This window comes from Melanerpes formicivorus, unplaced genomic scaffold (assembly GCF_026170545.1).
Source record: "Melanerpes formicivorus ecotype bairdi unplaced genomic scaffold, bMelFor1.0.p_v2 SCAF_12, whole genome shotgun sequence".
NCBI classification, from domain to species: Eukaryota; Metazoa; Chordata; class Aves; order Piciformes; family Picidae; genus Melanerpes; species Melanerpes formicivorus.
In genome coordinates, this window is record NW_027142364.1 from 3,371,377 (window position 1) to 3,395,246 (window position 23,870).

The window sequence follows — 23,870 nt, forward strand, 5'->3', positions numbered from 1 at the left end:
TGGGGATGGGGCTCCCAGTGCCCTGTGATGCCCTAAGACACTGTTCTATCTTTGAGTGGGCTGAGCAGCTATGGACAGGGACCACCACCTGCTTTTTTCCTGCAATCTTTCTTTCCAAAACCCAAGGGTGCCCAGTGGCAGGAGCTAGAGGAGACAAGAGCTTTCTCCCTGGCTCTGATCCAGGAAGACATGGTCACACATTTGAAGCCCTCCTCAGGCACAGGTCAGCCCACCTTCAGGAAACATGCTCTCCTCCACCTCCTGGGGTTTGTAAAGCTTAAATCAATGTTTGCAAAGTCTTTGCAGCTGCTTGGATGAGAAGTGGTATCACAGTGCAAATATCACCTCATTATCAAAGAGGTTTTTTCATCTCTTATAAGGCAGGGCTGAGGAGTGCTTAGGGGAACGACACCACTGAAGTTCAAGCTCATTTCACCTGCTAAAGGCAGGAAGAAGAAAATAAAGCTTCACTGCTGGCTGGCTTGATCTGGGAAAGGAAATGATATTAAAGACTCTAATTTCATAGCAACACAGCACTATTTCAAAGGGGAGTTCAAGCATTTAGTAAGCTTTTCCTCCCTAGGATTTTGGGTCTGAGTCAGGTCCCATGCCTGCCTTCCCACTCAGGGGAACCTCCCTGACTTACCCTCAAACGTGTTAAGAGCCACTTCACTATTTCCTTCACATAAGGAAAAAGATGGTCTGCTCACTTGGTATGCTTCTATGTGTTGCCATGCACAAAAGCAAGGAAAAACTCAAGGTCCAAGTTGAACCTTTCTTCAGTTTGCTTTTCTTGTGTCAAAGCCACCGTGAAAGCTCAAACATCTCCAGTTTTCTTGGGTTGGGCTTGCAGAACTCCAGGACCAATCTTGGTCTAGCCCAAAATCTCCAGTTGATAAATGAGCCAAGAAAAGCAAGTTTGCTAGGTGTTCCACAGAAAAAAATTGCACTTAAGGAATCAATGGAGCTTCATCTGGATCCTCTGGAACTTCCCATGACAATGAAAGCTTGGAAGCTGCATATAGATTTGAGCTGCCTGGGCTATGTGACCCAGCTCTGCTGGATAATAGGAATCTCTGTCAGCTCATGGAGGGGTGGCAGAGGCCATGTGAGCACTATGCTCCCTTGCACTGATTGAAGCTGGAGTTTCATTAGGCTACAACTTCCCAGGTGATCCTTCTCTTAAAGCCCCTGGGATGACATCCCTGGCATGGGCAGAGCACAGCCTTGGACAGCCTCCCACCTGGTTCATCATCACCTTGGTGTGGCCTTCCAGTATCTTAAGGGGCCCTAAAAGAAAACTGGGGAGGGACTTTTTAGGGTGTCAGGTAATGATAGGTCTAGTGGGGATGGAAAAAACTAGAAATGGGTAGATTCAGATTGGATGTGAGTAAGAAGTTCTTCCCCATGAGGGTGGTGAGACACTGGCACAGGTTGCCCAGGGAGGTGGTAGAAACCTCATCCCTGGAGGGTTTTAAGGCCAGGCTGAATGTGGCTTTGGTCAACCTGTGAGGTGTCCCTGCCCATGGCAGGGGGGTTGGAAGTAGATGATCCTTGAGGTCCCTTCCAACCCTAACAATTCTATGATTCTGTGATCATGAGTCATGCAAGCCTGAGACAGCCACCAGACCTGTGAGGGAAAGCTGATGCAAAGAAACACTTTGGCCTGCATAAAACACATCTCAGAGCAGAGACTGAAACACCACTTCCACCTCATCTCCAATTTTGCCTTAAGGAGACGGAGAAACATTCTGCTTAAAACCTGCTTTAGTCAACTCCCCTCTGCCTGGAGGATGAGGAAGCCTTTACTGGATAAACAGCACTTCTGTATGACAAAGAAACTCCAAAGTCTCACAATCCTTTTTGTGCTGTAGGAGTGAGGAAAACAGAGCAGAAGACTTTCTGGCAGAAAACAAGTGTGCAAACTATTTTCTCAGCTGACTAATGGTATCTGCAGAAGGCTGCATGGGGCACCTTTAACACCCTCTGCAGAGCCAGCCAGGAAAGGACCTTCTCCTCCTGCTTTGGTACTGGAGCAGCTGATGATCAGGTTGACAAAACTGAGATACTTCCTGCCAAAGCCTGGGCCACGTTTTAGAGGCTGGCCCTAAAATCCTAACATCATGCACCCAGGGTGGAGAACTCCAAGCCCCTCTTGCTCCTCTCCCAGCTGCTGTGGCATGCAGTGTTTTCAACACCTGCCAATGGCTCTGCTCCCTTTTTTAATGTCTTCAACAACACAATGAGCATAATTTCAAGGAATAAGGCAGAGCTTCCTTCTGTGAGCTCAGCCTATCTGGGAGCAAGAGGAGGTGCTGTCTCTCTGACATCTGGCAGATCTTTCCTGACCAAACCACTGCTGAACCTGGGGCAAACAGCACAAACCAGAGAGTTTTTAAGGGCTCTGGCTGCCCTGGTACAGAACATACAGTAACAAAACAACATCTGCTGGGCTTCAGCAATATTTTTCCTGCTGGCTTTTATTGGCATGCCCTGCCTTTTTTTTTTTACTTCCCTTCCCTCTTTTTCTTTTTTTCCCCCCTTTTAGAATTTTTTCTTCCTTCAAAACAGTGATGCATTTTTTTCTGCAAATTTTTAAAGTAACCCCCAAATCAAGTACAAATCTCTGCATTCCTGGGCCTTCAAGATAAACTATCCTTTTCTTTGGCTTGGATACATGTTTCCAATTGAAAATGGAAGCTGACTGGAAGGAGACAGGAGCCAAGCAAAGTGTCATCTGGCTTCAGGCTGCACAAAGTGCTTTGGGAAAGCCAACTCCATGCCACAAAATGGCAGTGTTTAAGAGAGCATTCCCCTCTCTGCTTACCCTAAGAAGTCCTCCATCCCTTTGGAACGACTCCAAATGCCTCTCTGTAGGAGATCAGGACCCCAACCCGCACTCACCTGCTGAAGACCACCACCAACTCCATAAGCTACATAAACACCAAGATCCCAGCGTGCCTGGGCTGCAGAAACAGGCAGAAGTTGCTCCAGAAATGCTTTTACAGTGGTTGAAGATTGAGAAAGAGACTCACCACTTCTTTGATTTCAACCTCGGGGCTGGGTTGCGGGGGATGAGGAAGAGAGCTCTCATGGGATGCATGTCACAGAGAGCTGCAATTTGCAAGAAGAGGCATTAAACACCGCACGACATCTCACAGGCTCCCCAGGCTCCCCAAACAGAGGCTACATGGGGAGACCTCAGTTTCCTTTGAAGCTGTGAGATGTGCATGGGAAGAGGATTGGCAGTGATGACCCCCTACAGACAACCCCTGTCCCAGAGCTCGGGTGAGATCTGATGTCCCCAGCCAAGCAGCAAGTGTGTCCCCACCACCACCCCCAGGCTCAGGGTTGGGGCTAGCTGGGGACACCTGAACTCCTGTGTTGTGTATCCTCAGCACCCTACCAAGTGCTGACAGCAATGGGCCTGAAGCATGGTACAACTCCACCAGGTGCCAATACATTCTGCTTTATTTGCATTTATCAGCACACAGGGACAGTCTCAGGACAATGCTGAGAAACCCCAGCAGTATGACCTGTGCAGACACACCTGCTGACCCCAACATATGTCAAGTGGAGGCTGCTCCCAGCCTTCAGCTCCTTCTCCATCTGGTTTTTATTTGGGAAAGCTGAGTCCTAGAGACCCCAGGTGACACACAGGGTCATGTGCCTTCACTCACTGCCCGTTCTGTCCCCTGGGCCACGCTGCCCTAGCAACTTTGTCCTCATGGACTCTGCAAGCTCTGCAGCTTTGTCCCCATGGGCCCTGTGGGCTGCATCTCAGTGAGCCCAGGTTACTTGGGAAAACCTTTGCAGGGTGTTTCTGGTGGAGAACTGTGCCCAGCAAACCCCAGCATGTCACACCCAGGGGCAATCAAAGCAGAGCAAGGCAGCTACTTACGGGGAGCGCCTTCTGCCATCTCGATGGCTGTTATCCCCAAAGACCACAAGTCACTCTGGAAGAGAAAGCAGAGGGACAGACACGATGAGGGGAGCTTCATCACAGCAACAGGCACTGGGTGAGGTGAGAAGCACAGCTCTCCCCAGCTCAGGTGGCTCAGCCCTGTGAGCCAAGTGTCTGTGCCCTCAGCAAGCCCCTGGGCACACACCTTGAGAGCTTGCCTTATCCTTCTGTCCCACATGGGAGCTTTCCAGGAGGCTTCCAACCCCACTGTTTGTCCCAAGATTTATTTCAAAACCTTCAGGGTGTTGTCAGTGTGGGAAATGGCCACCTCACTGAGGCACCACTCCCAGTAGCCATGGTGAGGACACTGCTTGATGGGGGCATCTTAATGAGCCCTGTGCACTATAAAATGAACCCCAAGCTCCTGGATGAGCTGATGACAAATTAGTCCCCAGCTTCACAGCTGGAGGAAGCAGCAAACCTGGCTGCTGGCTCCCTGCTTAATGCTGGGTGATACACATCCATGGACTTAATTCAATTCCACAGAAACAGGCTGCCTGGAAGAGAGTCAAAACATGAAGTATCTTGATACCTCAAAGGCTTTTGTTGCATGGACTGCTCACTAAATGCAAGCCTGAAAACCAACATTTTACCAGTGGAAGGGGAAATGGACATTTATTCACCTCATTCACCTCACACACCTGCCTGTGTGATTGGTTGAGTCTTCTGAATGATCAGAACACAGAATGCATCTTACTTGGAAAACTCTTGGATTTCATACTTGTATCACTCCTCTTTCCAGTTTCTCCCTTGCAGACAGGGACATTTATACACCCAGTTCCCTGCCAGACAGCAGTGGTGAGCTCCCCACCCCAGCATCACTCCCAAGCTACCTCTAGATCTGGTAACAAGCCCCCAGGGACTGCTCAGCTCTGCTGGCAGCAGCCAAGGCAGAGACAGTACATGCCCAGTCAGAGAAAATGAGCAGCGGCCTTCATGACACTGCTGCAAGTTGGCTTTCTGGCAGAAGGTAGCGAAGTCATTCTTCTGGACACCATGTTTGGCGCTGCTCATGATCCATAACCCAGCACCCCGTGCATGGGGAACATGACCCAGAGTAATGTTGGTGCCTTCAACTCAAGCACAGCCTCTGACACATCTCCCACGGGGGGTGGTGGAGAGACCTGCATGAATTGGGAGGATGACAACAGCAAGGGCAAAAGCTGCAGGTGCATAAAGGTTCAGAACAAGCACAGTGCAGCACTTCAAAAACAGTAAATGTTGCAAACTGGTACATCTTAGGGTGGAAGGGATGGACTCTGGTGAAGGCAGAACCCCTTCTCCTGCACCTCCAGCTCTCACATCTTGCTCTGTCTCACCCTGCTCTTTGCCATGTTTCTTCAGTTTTCTCCTCTCCATTTCAAGAGCTTCTCTTTCCAAACTGCCTGAAACCTCTAACCTGCAATTTAGTGAATAAATCCCAGAAAGGTTGGGCTTTTTTTACCCTGTAGAGAGCCTGAGAACCTCCAGGGCCCACAAGCACCTTCTCACATACACCCTCCAGGACAGGTAATTTGGATTTTCAATTTCAAAGCACTTTTCCATATTACAGAATACAAAATTAACCAGGTTGGAAAAGACCTTTGAGATCATCAAGGCAAACCTATCACCCAACACCATCTAATCAGCTAAACCATGGCACCAAGTGCCTCATCCAGGCTCTTTTTAAACACTTCCAGTGATGGTGATTCCAACACCTCCCTGGGCAGCCCATCACTCTTTCCGTGAACAATTTCTTCCTAACATCCAGCCTAAACCTCCCCTGACTGTGTCTCCTTGTTCTGTCACAGGTTGCCTGGGAGAAGAGACTGACCACCACCTGGCTAAAACCATCCTTCAGGTAGTTGTAGATGGCAGTAAGGTCTCCCCTGAGCCTCCTCCTCTCCAGGCTAAACAACCCTAGCTCACTCAACCTCTCCTCACAGGGCTGTGCTCCAAACCCCTCCCCAGACTTGTTGACACATTCCAGCAACTCAACATCTTTCTTAAACAACTTATTAACTCAAGCTCTCCCCTAACAAATGTTCTCCTTGCTATGTACCTTTGTACCTGTTCAAAAATTCTCTCTCAAACCCCTCCTTTCCAGCCTTTTCACAGGACAGCCTCACCCCCTCCTCTCCTGTTTCTGCTCAGCTGGGATTTCTGCCGCATACTTAATTATCGCAGTCTTTCCACATGATTCAGCGCGCATGACCCCTTCCCTTTGGGTTGCTGCTGAACTCCTTCCAAATTCCTACTTGTGTCTTTTCCATATCGAGGTGCCCAGTATTATACACGAGACAGCAAGAGATCTTAAAGCTGGAGCCACACAGAAAGGGATTATTACCTCCCTAAGGCTCCCAGAGAAAGCAGAAAGCTCAGCAGGGAAGCACACGTTTTATAATGATCTGGAATTTAGGGGTTGGTCTTTTTTTTTTGTGTGTGTGTGTGTCTGGGGTTTATACTTTAGAGTCTGAAAAGCTTTCCAGTCCATTGTGCTAACACATTTGCATTGTCTTTACTCAGGAAGGGAAGGAGGCTTCCTTCCCCCCACCCCTTGTTTTGATTCTAAGCTTATTGACAAGATATCTCTCAAGCAAAAAGGAGAAATGGCTGGGGGGAAGTAAAACCAACAAATAAGCTCAACAGCAACGTGGGGTTTCTGTTTGTTGTTCCTTCTTTTTTTTGAAGTGGTTTATATTTGTGAGGAGGTATTTACTGCCTCCTATATAAATTACACAAGGCATCTCTTTCTGCCTAAGAAAACTGAGGGATCAGAGAGGCTTTTTGTCCAACAGATTAAGTTTGAAAGGATTGCTTTTTTTCACCCAAGAAATCTCATCTTTTGTATCCACTACTTTAAGCCCTTTGGCTAAACATGAGAGCATCTGATTTGCATCCCTTTACAAAAATATAATCTAATTGTCATTTATACTCCCCCTCCTCCCACCCCCCTCAACTTCAAAGCAAGAGCATCAGGTGCAGGGATGTGATCTAGAGTATGGACTTATGTCGGCTCCCACATCACCTTGAGCTCCAAAAACACCCTGCAGTGAATGTGTTGGCAGCAACCAGCCTTCTGTTTCCTGGCCCCAGCCAAGGGAAAATGCTCAGTGCCAGCTCCAGAGAAGCAAGCTCCCAGCTCGCTGTGAGCGTTTGATCCTCAGGGACAAGAGAGGGATTCTGGTCCCAGTGCTTGTGCATCAGGCAACGGCATATTAAATGCCCCAGTTACGCTGGAAAGAGGAAAAGTCTCAGGGGTTTCTGAGGGTAGAAAGTAGCCTATGAAGATATCACTCCTCTTTTAATAATAATAATGAAAAATAAAAGTGAGGGGAGGGAGGGGAGGGAGGGGAAGGAGGGGAAGGAGGGGAAGGGAGGGGAAGGAGGGGAAGGAGGGGAAGGAGGGGAAGGAGGGGAAGGAGGGGAAGGAGGGGAAGGAGGGGAAGGAGGGGAAGGAGGGGAAGGAGGGGAAGGAGGGGAAGGAGGGGAAGGAGGGGAAGGGAGGGAAGGGAGGGAAGGGAGGGAAAGGAGGGGAAGGAGGGGAAGGAGGGGAAGGAGGGGAAGGGAGGGGAAGGGAGGGGAAGGGAGAGGAAGGGAGGGGAAGGGAGGGGAAGGAGGGGAAGGAGGGAAGGGAGGGGAAAGTTGGATTTGTTGGCTATCAGTGGAGAAGGGGTGAGGGCAGCTAGCATGGGCTGCAGCCCTGCCACCCAGCAAGGCTGGGGAAACACCTGTTGTAATTGGTCAATCAAAGAGTATTAAGTAATTGCAGATTAAACTATTTCTCCATGTCATTATCATTAACAATCTGAACTCAGACTGGGCAGCTGCTGCAGGAAAACCACCAGTTCAAAAGTTGGCTGCTGCACTGAAATAGCTGCAATACCAAAGCATTGCTTGGTTCCTTAAAAAGCCCTCCTCCTTCAGCCATTGCTCTGAGTGATTGGTAAATGCAGCCCAAATCATACCCTGCTGGTGGGCTCTTGCACCATTACATTGTAGTGTCCTGCCATTAGAAAGCTCCACACCAGGGCCTCTCAAAGTCCTTTACCTTGTGAAATGACCTCTCAGCAAGTGCATGATCAGAGGGGTATACCGCACTTCAAACATATCTGAGCTTTTCCACCCAAAGCTAAAGGAAGGAGTCAGTGTCTTGCTCTCTCTGGACAAGGTGAATGGACCTTGGGGGGTTTGGAGCTAGAAATTCAAGTTTTGGCTGTTTCAAAAATCCAAGAGAGATTTCTATAGTTGTGTGTCCAGAGACTTGCAGTGAGGAAGAACCAGGACAAAACACATTAAGCCCTCCCTGCTTTAAACACCAGACCTCACTGTAGCTTGAATGGGCAGGTGGGGTTCATAACCCCCCTTGCAGACTTGCTGCATGGCACAGGGCTCTGTGCCATACTAAGACTCAGCAGCAATGTTGTGCTGCCACTGATCCAAAAATAAACTTCAAACAGGCTAAAGAGACATGTGAAAAGTAGGTCAGCCCCCCAAATGTCTGATTGTGTGGCAGCCTTCAGATCTCCCTGCGAGTACCAGCCTGCAGGCCAGAAGATGTGATTCTGCCCTTTCTAAACCTGACCTGACTTCTCTCCAGAGTAAATAGAGCAAATACAGCACATTTGACTGTAGTATTCAAACATGCAGCACTGAAAAGCAGACTAGCAGGTAGGAAGCCTCAGTCTGACACCTTTCTCAGCATCGGGAAAGGCTTTTTCACAGGCAATTTGGATTATGTGAGCTTCACGACAAAGATTCACATTGGACCTGCAATGGCATCTCAAAATCCAACAGCCAGAGAGCAGGAGCAGACTATGCTGCTTGCCAATGGATGTTTCAAAGCTGCAAGAATACCTGAGTGCTCAAGTTGATGGTACTGGGGCATAACACCTGAGATCATACCATAGAATCGACCAGGTTGGAAAAGACCTCAGAGATCATCAAGTCCAACGTATTACCTAATACCTAACACCTCCTCATGACAACTAAATTTCAAGTGCCACATCCAATCCTTTTTTGAACACTTCCAGGGACAGGGACTCCACCACCTCCCTGGGCAGCCATTCCAATGGCCAATTACTCTTTCTGGGAAGAACTTTCTCCTCACCTCAAGCCTAAGCACCAAACACTTTCTTCAGACATTTATGATCACAACTCTCACTGCAAGCACCAGTAAGTGCTGCTTTAATCCCTTCTCTGCCTTATTAGTAAATGTGCTAATGTTGCAAACCTCCATCTGCAATGATATACAGGAGAGGAGGAAGATTCTCATTCAGGTACCTTGAAGTCGTAAGTGGCGTCGGGATTTTCATCGCAGGCAATGACCTCAGGGGCCATCCAGTAAGGCGTTCCAATGAAGGTGTTTCTCCTGCCCACCGTTCTGTCCAGCTGAGCACTGACACCAAAGTCCACTGTGGATCAGATAGACAAGAGGGCATGGTGAGGTCAGAGATAAACCTGAGCAACACTCTGCTGTTGAATGTAAAACACTGAGTTAATTCAGACTGAATCCTCTGCAAGGTCAGGAAAGAAAGATGCAGCCAGAGACATTCCTGTTTGATCTCTGCTGGGATCAACAGAGGTCAGGCAAGGACAAACCTGATCATCTGATGTGCAGGTTTTGTATTGAAGCCCTGTGCCTTTTCCTCCTTGCCAGGAGGCAATGAAAAGAAATCACAGCTCCTCATACTAATGAGAAACAGGGTTAGCAACATGAATAAGGAGCAGCCTTTGTTCTATGCGTTCTCATTTGAATGAAAGCCTGACAAATATTGGTAGAAGCCTCATTTTTCTGCCTAAACTCTAGCTGCAAATGGCAGAAATGCAAAAGACTTTAAGAAACCAAGGGCCAAGGACACAGGCCCAGAAGGAAATGTCAAGCAAAGAGCTGCAAAATGAAGCAAAAACTGATGAAATCAAATCAGTGAGAGAATACTCTACGGTCCACTAAGTTCACTTTGCGCAACACAACGGTTGGAGATTCACCCTGGAGAATTTCCCCTTAGAGGAGAATCTTCACCAGCATAATTCCAAGTGAGCTGGTGGAGCCATCTGTTAAACTGGGATTTTATTCTGCTGTGAAGAGAGAGAGGAGACATGGGAAAACAAGATTTGCACCTCACTTTACCGGTGTAAGGGATCTTTCAGCACTGGCAGAAATCAAAACCATGCAAAGAGAGCCTTAATGACATCGGTGCTGGACAACTGAGGATATCAGCACATCACCACATGATCTTCACATGACTGCCTGGCCTTCTCCTGAGTGTCTAACACCACATAAGAAATTCAGAGTAGTTCTTGCAAATTAAGTTCTCTCCAGCAAACTAGCTTGGAAAACAAGTTTGGGTAACGTCCCACTAAACTGGATGGATTACGATGCCACAGGACTCTGCTATGGAGCTGAGACGGAACTGCCTTCAATAATGTCTGGTGATGCACACAGGGCAATTTTCAGTCTGGGACATGAAGAAATGTATCTGATGGCACAGGTGCCCAGCCTATCTGTCTGAACAGAAACACCACTGGAGGTGCACCTTTGCATGCAGAATTTGGCCACCAATCACTGACACTTGGTTGTACAGCACTGAGTCAACACCCAAGGTCACATTACTGAGGACAGCATGAAAAAAACCCACAGAGTAGCTCTTAGCATCCATCCTCTTGGACAAATCAGTTTTGCCCCTCCTCTCCAGCCAGCCCACTGGCAGTTTCCAAGGGTTCTACCCTCTCCTCTTACCTAGTTTAACCTCTGCATTTTCTGTCAGCAATACATTCTGTCCCTTGATGTCTCGATGAATTACTTTGTGCTGGTGTAGATGACTCAAACCCTAGAGAATTCAGAGAAAGGTTAGTGGAGTCCAAGTTCAAAGCATGTTATTTTCTGACATTCCTCCTCACCCAATTATGCTCCAGAAATTAAAAGATTTCACAGTTGGAGTCGAGCACTGGAGAATGCTTTTATTTGTCATCCTGTGTTCCAAGCACTGTCCTGTGTCACATGCTGGGAGGACATGCCCGGCAAGTGAGACGCCCACCCACGGCCTCTACATGCCGCAGTGGGTGCCCTCCACTGCAGAACCAGAAATCCCAGAGGGATTAAACCCAATCTCTCTGCTCCTGCAGGAATCCATACTAACCCAAATTCCTCTGTAGCTCTAGACATATTTTCCCTCACGTGCTCCCTTGCCTTAGGGAGTCATTTCTGTGGCAGAGTTAATAGAATGGTTTTGTCTCCTTTCTCTATTTCCATCATCCAGAAACTGGGAGGAAACAATTCCCTTCTTACATCAGTCCAATAAACTGGACTGGAATCCACTGAGAAGCTTGGAATGAAAAAAAACAAAGCTACCATGCAAACACAAATGTCATCACTTGCACATACCCTTAATAAAGATATAGAATCATAGACTCAATAAGGTTGGAAAAGACCTCAGAGATCATCAAGTCCAATCTATCACCCAGCACCTCATGACTAGCTAAACCATGGCTTGAAGTACCACCTCCAATTCCTTTCTGAACATCTCCAGGGATGGTGACTCCACCACCTCCCTGGGCAGCACATTCCAATGGCCAAATAACTCTTTCTGGGAAGAACTTTCTCCTCACCTTGAGCCTAAACTTCCCCTGTCACAGCTTGAGACTGTGTCCTCTTGTTCTGCTGCTGGCTGCCTGGGAGAAGAAACCAACCCCCGCCTGGTACGATCTCCCTTCAGGTAGTTGTAGAGAACAACAGGGTCTCCCCTGAGCCTCCTCTTCTCCAGGCTAAACAACCCCAGCTCCCTCAGCCCCTCCTGACAGGGCCTGTGCTGAAGACCTCTCCCCAGCCTCATTGCCCTTCTCTGGACATGTTCAAGTGTCTCAATACAGCTCAAATTAAAAAGCCTGTCTCAAAGGCTAAAGGTAAACCAGCTTTTCTGTTGTGCTTTATTTTTTTTTTACTAGCTCATTAATTTCTTTTTGCCACCTACATATTTATCTCATTCATTGGTTATTTCGGTTCCAAAGTAACATCCACCTGTGCTGCCAGCTTAGGAAGAATATGGATCCCTTCAAAACCCTAATTTTACATTAGGTTTACATTTCACACTAAACACTCATATTTGAGGAAGGAAGTGCTTTCTGCTATCACTACTGGCAGTTATTAGTCATTATGGAACACCACCATGGAACAGAATCATAGAATTGTTAGGGTTGGAATAGATTTTATCTGTAGAGGAACTCTTCTTTAGCTGGGTTAATCCTGGTTAGAGGCACTTCTGTGCACTGGAGACAGAGCCAACATTCCCCTGGAGTTCATTAAATCCTTCAAATAACGTTGGGATCCAGCCTCATGTTGGAATTACAACCAAGTGTCAACACCTGAAACAAGACTAAGCCACCTTCTGCAGCACAGCTGTGGGAACCTTTCATCACCTGAAGCCCCCCAGAGGTCACTAACCAACCACTCCAACGTGCAGCCAAAATGCAAGCCATGACACTCGGTGGTGGCCTTGGGACATGAGTCAGTGGCTGGGTTCTGACGCACTGCCAGGGATTATTTTAGGAAGTAAGCTCCCAGAGCTCATACATCTAAGATAAGCCTGTATGACTGTGGGTTCCTGGCATGGAAAGCAGTGTCCATACAACTGCCAGCATTTTCTGCACATCATGCTGGTCCTGGCAGTGGCACTCAGGGTCAACAGAGAAGTGCTGTGTCACCTCTGGACACTACTGGCAGCCTCAGCAGCACTGTCAGACACCTCTTGGAGCAGTCACTTTGCTTCATTTTCTTTACACTGGAAAGTGCCTCGAAGATCACCAAGTCCACCTCTAAAATCAGCACTCCACTAAACCATGTTCCTAACTGCCACATATACACAACTTTTAAATCCCTCCAGGGATGGTGACCCCACCAGTTCACTGGCCAGCCTGTTCCAGGGCTTGACAACCTTTTCAGGAAGGACATTTTTCCTAATACCCAACCTAAGACTCCCCTGGCACAACATGAGGCTATTTCCTCTCGCCCTATCGTTTGAATGTCTCTTCTACAGGTTTCCTTCTCATACCCAGTATTTCTGTTCTCTCTTGAACAAAACCTCTCATCACGAAGCTTTTTTTAATGTTGAGCAACCATTATGATCACCCCATCTGACCTCACTTGTGCAAGGTGCCAGCAAGCCTTTGCTGAAGCTGCTACCTCCCAGTACATGAAACTCTGGCACTGTCCATTTTAAGACACTGCAGTCAAACATTTATCTTGTAGGTATAAAAGTTGCAGCATCCTCATTAAAGCCAGATCCATGTGGATTTAATAAAACAGAGGGTGCTTTTCAATCATGAAGATTCTGTCCACAGACATCATTACTCCTCACCTTTCTGTTAATTAAAAATACTGTAAAATAAAGAAATCTTTGCTCTATTCATACTGAAGGAAGTGATATCTCTGCTGAAGGAGAACGAGGGTTAAAAGTCAGGGAAGTAACAGAGCTAAAAGGGCATTAAAGAAGCCTTATTTATTATGCATCATACAAGCACATGAATCATTCATGCCCACTGGCACCAGAGAGGCTCCAGCCCATGGCAGCACAGCAGCCAGGAAGGCTGCAGAGCCAAAGGCTTTCTGTGTCCCCAGGCACAGAGTGTGGCACTCCAACACCCCCCAAAGCCAAGCTCCCTCTGGACACGTACCCGTAAAATCTCTCTGCAGATGTAGGCAATCCACTCTTCCTTCAAGGTGTTGCCCTTCGTGTTCTTGATGAGGTCGGTGACGGAGCCTGCGCCGCAGAACTCCATCACCAGCTGCCAAACAAAACCAAAATGCAGTTACTACAGTGACACCATCCTGAGGGCTTCTGACCCCCAGGGCAGGACCCTGGTGCTGGCAGGGACACCACAGTGCTACGCAGAGCCATCAAGACATAACGTTAGACCTATCAGCTTTAAGATCCATGTGGGTTATGTTATAAAAATGAAACAATATAAGGTGGAAGCCTTGGAAAGACTGAAAGTTCTTGTTGCTCTCCAGAAGGCTGGGAACGAGAAATAGGAAATTGGTCCAGTGCTGAAAATCAGCAGAAGACATGGGAAATGTTGAAATCTCAGACCCCACTGCTACATACCCTACTTCAAACTTATCAATGCCAGCAGCGCTACAAGCAAAACTTCACCTCTTGTATGTAAGATTTTCAGCTCTGAAAATGTGAAGACAGCAAGACAGATGCTTGAAAGCTTCCTACAACCTTGAAACCAAGTATACTTCTCAATTTTTATCTTTTTCTACCAGAAGGTCTTTGATTTTGACCACCTTTTTGACCAGCAAGCCCTCCTGGAGCAGAAGCTTGCCATGCAGCTTCAGGCTCACAGGGAGAGAGCTGACATCCTACTGCTCAGATTGGTTCACATGAGGCTGGGCACCATTGCTTGTACCAATTCCAAAGCTTCACAATTACAAATGTAGAACTACAATGATCTAACCCATGTCCAAACTTAATCTTGTCATTGAGCAACTGTGAAACAAACCTTACAGAAATAGCACGGGGTGTGTGTGTGCCTCCCAGGGACATCACAGATCCCCAGGGAGTGCAGGAGCCAGCAGCATGCTCCAGAAAGCAAGCACAGCCCACATAACACAACTAGGCTCCTCCAAGACTTGTGCATGAGTTTCTCTCATATGCAAGCCCAGGTTTTCCAATCAGACCAGCTTGCTACTAAAAGATATTCCCTTACAAGCTGTGCCTTGCCAGCTCTTTCAATGCACATGTTTAAAGATTCTGATCACATGAAGCTTACATGACATTTAATGTCCTGCAAGCAAATGGCATCACTTTATTAAATTCATAGGTCAAGAAGAGAAGAGAAGGAAACTGCAAAAGGATTACTCCCAATCACATTGCTCAGATATCATAAATAAACAACCACAAAGTCCAGACATAGTCCTGCTATAAACCTTCAGGTTAAATGAAATACTTGACCAGACTATACCTTAGCTGGTTTTGACCATGCTCCTATCTTCAGTTATGATATTGAGTTTCTCTTCCCTTCCTAAACCAACATGAAAAATTCTTTGTATATCTCAGTTACATCTGGAAATTGGCTTCAAGAAATAGGTGAGTGGCCAAGGCCTGCCCTGTGCAAAGGCAAGTTCTTGCAGCTCTTCCATCCCAGTGAGAGATCAGCAATCCAGCTGGGTCACTGGGACACAGCCTAAGTCAGGAGTTTGTCACTGCTCACCAATTGGAGAATAAAGGACCACCTGGTTTCAGAGTTGCTTCTCCTCTCTTTCTTCTCACACTGCCCCATGGGGAATATCAGCATTTCCATGGTTCTGATTAAATGAACGTTTGTGGCACCATGGCAGCAAGCTTGGAAATGAAAAACCTGGACAGCTAAGCCAACCACAGACACATTCCAACTCAAAAGCTGCCCCCCTCCATGGAAATTTATCCACAGACTCTCTCACCAGGATGTGAAGCAGGAAGAAGAGCCTGCTATGCTGTGCACAGCAATCACAATGCTTAAGAGATGGAAGAAACCCCATGTAAAGTACACAGTGTATCCATTAATTTGCCAGATTATCGGTATGGACCTGGCAGTTCACTTGGTCCTCTGCCCTGTCCCTGATTTCCACAGGGCAAAGATTAATTCTGCACCAGGAGGCAAGTAATGCAGCCACCTGCTGATGTAGCCCAAATCTGTAATTGTGAAATCTCCTGGAGATTAAAGACAAAGGGAAAAGCGAGAGGGAAAGAGAAACTCCCAGGAGGATGGTTTCCAACTGGGCTTTTTAAGAGCTGCACAGTCCAGTAACATCTAAAGGAAAATTATCCAGCACCAGCAGATCTCCGGCAGCACTGGCAGGCTCCAGGTCCAGTTGGGCAAGGGGCCAAGGGGGCTCCGCAGTGTGCACATGCTGCTAACAGCAAGGCGCTTCCTGACAGCTCCACCACGAGCTCTCCAAGAAAATGAGTGCCATAAAGATGCCTGAGCATCTCTGTCTGCAGTGGGGAGCTGGTGGCCATCTGATGTGAAAAAGCACCCTTCCAGAAGGTCTAGATGGAACAGGAGAAAAGCTGGCTGCTGCAGCAGTGCTCAGCATCACCGTGAGCTCCTTAAGCTTTTAGTTTCCTGTGCTCCTCAGATGGAAGGATGCTACAGAAGTCCCAACCATAGCCTATACAATTCATTCTCCAAAGAGAGGAAACAGATGACAGCTAATGAGTCATGGCAACAGGCCTGTTAAGATCTCATCTAGTAACACCTGCACTGCTGGATGATGGAGCTCAAGAACAGTCACTGCACACTGGAGCAGGTATAGGAAGAACATCAAGTGGTCTTCTGCCCACATAAACAGGTAGGTACCCAGGCCCCTGGCTGCAGGGAGGGTGAGTAGACTAGAGTAGAGTAGACTAGAGTAGAATAGAATTAATCAGGTTGGAAAAGACCTTTGAGATCATTGAGTCCAACCTGTCATCCAACACTATCTAATCAATTAAACCATGGCACCAAGCACCCCATCCAGTCTCTTCCTAAACACTTCCAGTGATGGTGACTCCACCACCTCCCTGGGCAGCTCATTCCAATCACTCTTTCTGTGAAGGACTTCTTCCTAACATCCAGCCTAAACCTCCCCTGGCTTTGGAGTGCCTAAGCCTTTTGCTGGCAACGACAGACTGCAGAGACAAAACCTGCGGTCCCTATCAGCAGGTAAAAGATCTGCTCAGCCTGAGCTAAAAGAAGTCAAAAGGCTGAAGGCTCTAAGGGAGTGAGAGAGGGACACAGACTGGTGGAGTCAGGCTCTGCCCTCCTTGCAACAGAAATGAGAACACCCACCAGAGAGCACCCAGGGACCTCTGTATCCTGCCCCTGTCACGTGGAAGACAGAAGCCCAAACGAAAGGGGGGAGCGGAGGCAAGTTCACAGCTGTGGCAAAGGTGATCACCCTCCTTGCACACCTCACCTCCCCAGATGCCTCTGAGAACTCGATCTGAGGCCCTCCTGGAAGGCAGCCAATCTAACAGGGGTGTGGATGATAGGCAACCCATACCAGATGTCAGATAAGCCTTCCGGCCATAGAACAACCTCTTCCACAAGGAAGAAGAGAAGAGTTGTAGTTGGAGACATGCTTCTAAGGCAATAGAGGGCCCAGCATGCCGGTGGATCCTCATCAGAGGGAAGTCTGTAATCTTCCTGGAGCCCAAATCAGGGATCTCACTGGGAAACTCCCCAGCTTGATGTGGTTGTCAGACTATTCCCCACTACTGATCTTCCAGACAGGCAGGGAAGAAGCTGCATTCTATAGTCTGAGGGGAATGAAAAGAGACTTCAAGACCTTGGGAGGATTGGTGAAAGATCTGGGGCACAAATTATTTTCTCTTCCCGCCTTCCAGTTGCAGGCGATGACATGGGATGCAATAGAAGGATCCAGTCCTTTTTGAGAAAGACAGCTCAAGAAGACAAGGTCTTGCTCTTTACCTGAGAGAGCAACTAGAACAGACTGAGTTCTGTCCAGGGGAGGATGAGTGAGTGAGTTCAGAGTGTGTAGGTATGAAGTAAGGGGCAGGCTAGTGTGGGTGATACTGCTGTGGGTGTCTACTACAGGCCACCTGATCAGGACAAGGACATTGACAAGGATTTCTCCAGACAGCTGACAGCAGCCTTACAATTACAGGCCCTGGTTCTCATGAGGGATTTTAACTATTCAGAGACTTGCTGGAAGGCTTCCTCAGCCAGCCATGCACAGTCCATGAGGTTCCTCCAGTGCATTGATGATAACTTCTTGATGCAAATGGTGAATAAGCCAGCTAGGAGAGGAGCACTCTGGATCTCATAGTCACTAACATGGATGGTCTGGTTGAAGCAGTGAAGGTTGAGGGCAGCCTTGGCTGCAGCAACCATGAGGTGGTGGAGATCAGGATCTTGCATGATAGGAACAGAATACCAAGCAGGATCAGAACCCTGGACTTCAGTGGGGCCAACTTTGGCCTTTTCAAGCCCTTGCTAAGGGAAATCCTGTGGTATGTTTAGGCTGGAAACCAACCACCAGCCTTCCAGGAAAAGAGGGAACAAAAGTTCTAGCTGATTTTAGGACGAAGCTTAGCACATTCAGGAAAGGCTCCAAACATCACTTGCACTACCCTACTTTCTTAGCAGGGCCATGTCTCCAGGTAATGGTTTTCCTGCATGCACTTGCATCATTACCAATCTTGTTAAAGGATGAAGTCATGATGGGGAAAGACAATAAACTCGACACGCAGATTGAGCTTTTATTAAACACAATTAAAATGATCATCAAGATAGGCTAAAGGTAAGATCATCTCCTGAAATTTAATTTGCAAGGCCATTTATTGAGGAAGTGTTTTTAAATACAGTTCATTGAGCATTTACTGAGCTCTTCATACCAGAGTGACAGCAAACTTCATAAGCAAGGCGAATTCAGAAGCAGCAGCTGTAAACTGCTGTGTCCTGCTGTTGCATGAATCTTGTGATTCAAGAGCCTTTGTGGCTTTCCATTCAGCCATCACCTTCTCCAGCTTGGGAATGGCCAGACCTCTGTTCCCACTGCTGCTGTACATTACCTGGGAAGGGCTCAAACCTGAGCATCCCCAGTACATAAATCTCAATCTGGCTGACAGTAAATGGCTCCAGCTTGCCCAGAGCAACCCCTCAAAACCATCCAACTGCAAGCCAAATCCTTCTGTGCTCCTATTCCTCAGCCTATGAACAAGTTTACTTCTCTTTTACAGAAAACAAGCACACAAACCCCCCAGGCTAAGTGCTGCTGCAAATCCTTCGTCCTGCTGTGTATGAAAACACAATCCAAGTGCAATGCAGTTCCTTCCACCCAAGCCTCTTGTCACACCCCACAGTGTGGCTCCTTCACAAAAGCTTCCCTCATTGCATACATCACATTACCTGAAGACAGTGATGGAGCATAAAAATAATGAAAGACCTTCACTTGGAGGATGAGCAGAAAAGCTGATGACCCTTTCAGAAACAGAAATATTGATTGAACTGGCATTTAGCAGCAACTAAAATGTTCTGTAAGAAGATGAGCACAAATTCTAATGGCTTGTGTCAGTTCTGTGTCAGGATGCCTGGGTGGGGGCAGTGGGGCCAGCACTGCTCTGCTTTTCTCACACTGATGGGGGCATCCAACTGCTCTCGCACATGTCCATAACTAAATGACTTGCCTGGATGTGCCCTGCCTGCACCTTCCTGCATGTCCAAGCCAGCCAAGTAATTTGTGCCCCTCAGGGAACCAGTGGACAGCTACTGCCATGGGTCCTGAGCAGGCTGAAAGCTTTGGGCTTAGGGATGGCAGCGAAAGGAGCCAGGCTCACAGCCTTGCAGTGTTTACAGAACTGACATCGTTTTGAAGAGGAGTGAGAAGGAAACAGCGTTGGCTTACTCAGCCAGCCAGCAGCAGAAAGCCTCTCTGCTAACCCCAGACTCTCAGTTGGGGGCTGGAGGAGCAGCCCTGCTCCCCCCCACACCTCCTCAGGACTGCAGTACTGGAGAGAATTACAGCTCAGATGAAAACTGTCCCCTCTCAAGTGTTTAATGATTTAATTCCTGTGATGCGAGGCATCAGCAACTGCCCAAAAATATTCGTCAGTGCCTACAAGCAGATTAAGAGCAAACCTGCTCTGAGTGGTACAACCCAGTGCTTTGATGGAGGTCACTGGCCCGATTTTTCTTCTCCAGATGCCAGGCATGACTGTTTGTACCACCCTGCAGCTATTCTATGGGCCCCTAAGGCTTGACACGGTGCAAAAGCACATTGCAGCTACACAGCAGCAGCCCCGAGCAATGCAAGGCTGCGGCACTGCCATCCTGAGGTAGCCTCTGGCCTTAAATCACCCCAATCCCTTCTCTCTCCCAGCTGCCCCAGATTGCCTGCTGCAGAGGACAGGCTGGGGGCCATCCCACTGTGCTCACCACCACCAGGTATTTCGCAACCTGCCTGTTAGCAATTTTTTCCCATTTGATGACAGATGCAGCTCCAGGCGCAGGCAAGGTTGCCATGGCAGCCATCCATCATCCACTGGCAGTCAGTGCTGCTGGCCCCCAGGGACCACATGCCAAGCAGGCTCTGCCCTTGGGTGGGCTCTGCCTCAGGTTCCCCTGTTCTGCAAACCCTGCTCTGCCCACTGCCCATGCGTGGCAGGGCGTCTCCATTCATGGCTTCAGTGGGTGACAAGGGCAGATGACAAACATGCAGCTGAGTGGCACCCCTGCTGTCCTGGGGATGCATACAGTGGTTAACATATGGGAATGAGGCAGAAGGCCTGCAGCTTCCAGCAACAACCATCAGGGTGATGTGCTGGGGAGAGGTCCTTACAGATGGGACCACCTATCATCAAGTTCACACTTCCTAATGAATACTCCATTTCCTGTTGCCAAGCCACCCCAACAAAGAATATCTCAAAACAACCCCACTGAGGTCTGTGTAGCCTGGTAACCTGTACCTTAGATCTGAGATGAGCAAGGGGAATTTAATGAGTTTAACTCTGAAAAGCAACAGTTCACTGATTAACTGAGTCTCCACTATCTCCTGGGCCACTTCCCCGGTTTCTACAGCCCACTCACTCTTTGCCCACTTGCACCCCCAGGCAGGACTTCATTATCTCAGTTAGAGATGGGCACAATGCCTCCCAAAGGTCCACTAGAAAGCAACATTTGATCCAACGCAGGGATAAGCCTGAACATTCCATGAAGGTCGTCCCTAGGACTTTGAGTGCCTTTCTCTTCCTAACGGATCAGAGATTTGTGATGCACACCTCTGCTTTCATCTGCTAAAACAGAGAATCACACAACTGATAGGGTTGGAAGGCACCTCAAGGATCATCCAGTTATGCCCCCCCTGCCAAGGGCAGGGACACCTCACACTACAGCAGGCTGCTCAGAGCCACATCCAGCCTGGCCTTAAAAACCTCCAGAGATGAGGTGTTCCTGCCCATGGCAGGGAGGTTGGAACTAGATGATCCTTGAGGTCCCTTCCAACCCTGACTGATTCTATGAGGCTTCCACCACCTCCCTGGGCAACCTGTTCCAGTGTCATCACCCTCATGGGGAAGAACTTTTTCCTAACATCCAATCTGAATCTACCCATTTCTAGTTTTGTTTCATTCCCCTTAGTCCTAGCATTACCTAATACCCTAAAAAGTCCCTCGCCAGCTTTCTTGGAGGCCCCCTTAAGATACTGGAAGGCCACAATAAGGTCTCCTCAGAGCCTTCTCTTCTCCAGACTAAACAGCCCCAAATTCCAGAGTCTGTCCTCATAGCAGAGGAGCTCCAGCCCTTCTTGTGGTCCTTCTCTGAACACGCTCCAGCATCTCCAGATCCTTCCTGTAATAGAGGCTCCAGAACTGGATGCAGTACTCCAGATGGGGTCTCACCAGAACAGTGTAGAGGGGGAGAATCACCTCCCTCAACCTGCTGGCTCTGCTCTCTGCATATCCTCCCTGCAGCTCTTTAGCTTCAGGAGACCTCAGCTGCTCATCTTTCAGGGCGAGTGGCTGCCCTGGAAGGGAGCAGCAGCAGCGGCAGCCCTGCTCATCGCCGCGGCAGAAGCGATGACAATGCTTCATGTCAGAAGCCTGCCGCCTTTCCCTGAGATCTTAATCTCCCTTGAAAGAGCTCCCTGGTTTTTATTTCCGTATCAGCCTCCTGAATGTCGATAAAAAGAATTACTTGGGCATTATCAGAAACTGTTTTATTTCCACAAAGGGCCAATGAAAAATAAACAAGCCTTTATCTGGGCGGCAAGACTGATAGAGTTCCTGCAAGTCTTAATTCAATCAGATCCTGAAACCACAGCTATTTAACACCAGTGACACCAGCACACCTCTCCTCCACGGTTTGGGTGCTTTCCCATGAATGACACCACCAGCTTCAGAACTGGGCTAAGACTTAAATAAACCTCACGCTCCGGCACTCTTCTGTGTAAGAAGAGGAGCTTCTGCAACAGTTTTTTCTTCACTAGCCCACAAGAAAGGCTCCAAAATCAAGAGGAGAAGGTAGTGGTCTGGAAGGGAATTCACATTCCCTAGCCAAGCAGCGTAGCTGGGTGAGGGAGATCTCCCCTTGCATGGCTGGGTGATCTTTTGGGGAGAGGTCAGTTTCTCCTCCTGACTTAGGGTATCTGAAGGTAGCACAGCACAAACAGCATCGTTTCATGAGGATAGGGACTGATGATAACCCAAGGAGCTTCCTATAGAGCTCTTCCCTTTGGAAGCTTGGGCTGCTCTGGATGGGCAAATTGTTTTATAATCATTATTTTAAAACAGTAATATATGCCAAGAGCTCTTTGCATTGGAGATACAAAACACAGAATTAACCAGGTTGGAAAAGACCTTTGAGATCATCGAGTCCAACCTATCACCCAACACCATCTAATCAACTAAACCATGGTACTAAGTGCCTCATCCAGTCTCTTTAAACATCTCCAGTGATGATGACTCCACCCCCTCCCTGGGCAGCCCACTCCAATGGCAAATCATTCTTTCTGTGAAGAACTTCTTCCTAACATCCAGCCTAAAAGCTCTCACTGTGAGCAGGATGGAGGAAAGGAAAAAAAACCCAAAACCTCTCCCCTGGTCACACCATGCTAACTCCAGACCCAAGTTGTACAAAGCAGAGCCCAGATCTGGGGAGAGCTCCCCTGGCTGTTGAGGGCTTTGGCACACAGCTGGGGGTCTTTTTTTTTTTTCCCCACAGGCACTCCAACAGCACAAGGGGAAATGCTGTGGGTTGGCTTTCTATTTCACTTTTTTAAAACCCAGATTATAGACCAGCTGAAGCCAAATGGAATTTCAAAGGCATTTCTCAGCTTGACAGCTTTCTCCTCACTGAAGCCCAGGCCAGCTGCATAGAATATGTTCTTTAAGAGTTCCCACCAAAAATAACCCCTACACCCAAGGAAGAAAAGCTCCTGGAGTCCAAGCCTCCAAGTCTTTCCAATAATTCAATGTACCACAAAGCCTTGCATGACAAAGCAGCACAGACGCCCATCGTTTCCCATGTAACATGGAGGAATGTCTTCCAAACCCCCTTAGTTCCCACAACCATGCTCTGGCATGTGGATGAAGGGGCAAACAGCTGAAGCCACTGGCGCTTTTACCAAAACAAAGCCTAATTTATAGGGAAACTGAAGGAAAGAACATTCTGATGCTCTTCAGCATCTCCATGGCCTCCACAGGTATTTGCTACTCTTGAAGAATTAGGCTCTGGCAATCTTGTCAAGGTAAAGAAAAGCTTTGGAAGCTACCTGTGGATAACTCAGAATTGACTGCATTTACTAGACTATGAGGAAATAAACTATTTAGACTGCAGGCCAACATCCAGGTTGTTATAGTTAAGGTAGCTCCAAGGCAGCCTTCCCTTCAGCGCTGCCCTAATCCTCCACGGTCTGGGAATGCTGAATTAATAACCAAGAAGCCACTGACAAGGGAAGCAGCAGGATAAGGCAGGCAAGGATTTATGGAGAGGCAAAGCAGCTTGCAGCCCTTCAGCAACATGAGGCATCTTCACTGAAATGGCTGAACAGCCACAGACCTCCCTGCCCTCCTTTTGCCATCCCCCTCCTCTCAATTTGCCTGCACTGGCTCCATGAAATATTAAGCATGAGGAGCAACGCTGAGAGCTGGAAGGAATCATGTGCACCCAGTATCCCCCCCAGCCTCCAGCTTCCCAGCAACACTCCCAGCTCCCTCCAACTGCTTTGTTGGTGGGTTGTTGGGTTTTTTTGATGCATTTATTTTCATAGGACAAAATCATTTGCAACTGAATACTGTCACAAAGATGGTGTTAATGACAATTCAGAATAAAAACGGGTTTTTATCACCAGCCTGCAAAGATTTTATGGAACACTGGAGGAGCATTGTGCAGCACAGGAAGAGCCTTTTCAAAGCCATGACTTTGGAAAAAAAATGTATATACAAGAAGG

At 48.0% G+C, this 23,870-nt stretch overlaps 1 protein-coding gene across 6 annotated transcripts in view; it reads right to left on the bottom strand.

The window, feature by feature from the left end:
- Positions 1–23,870, bottom strand: part of TNIK (TRAF2 and NCK interacting kinase) — a 200,695-nt gene that overhangs the window by 69,419 nt on the left and 107,406 nt on the right. For all 6 annotated transcript variants that reach the window (XM_068144998.1, XM_068145000.1, XM_068144996.1 and 3 more), the window contains exons 5-9: positions 13,613–13,723; positions 10,683–10,773; positions 9,227–9,357; positions 3,902–3,956; positions 3,036–3,114 (exon numbers count right to left, since the gene is read on the bottom strand). In XM_068144998.1, coding sequence (XP_068001099.1) covers positions 3,036–3,114; positions 3,902–3,956; positions 9,227–9,357; positions 10,683–10,773; positions 13,613–13,723 — 467 coding nt within the window. The remainder of the gene's footprint in view (positions 1–3,035; positions 3,115–3,901; positions 3,957–9,226; positions 9,358–10,682; positions 10,774–13,612; positions 13,724–23,870) is intronic.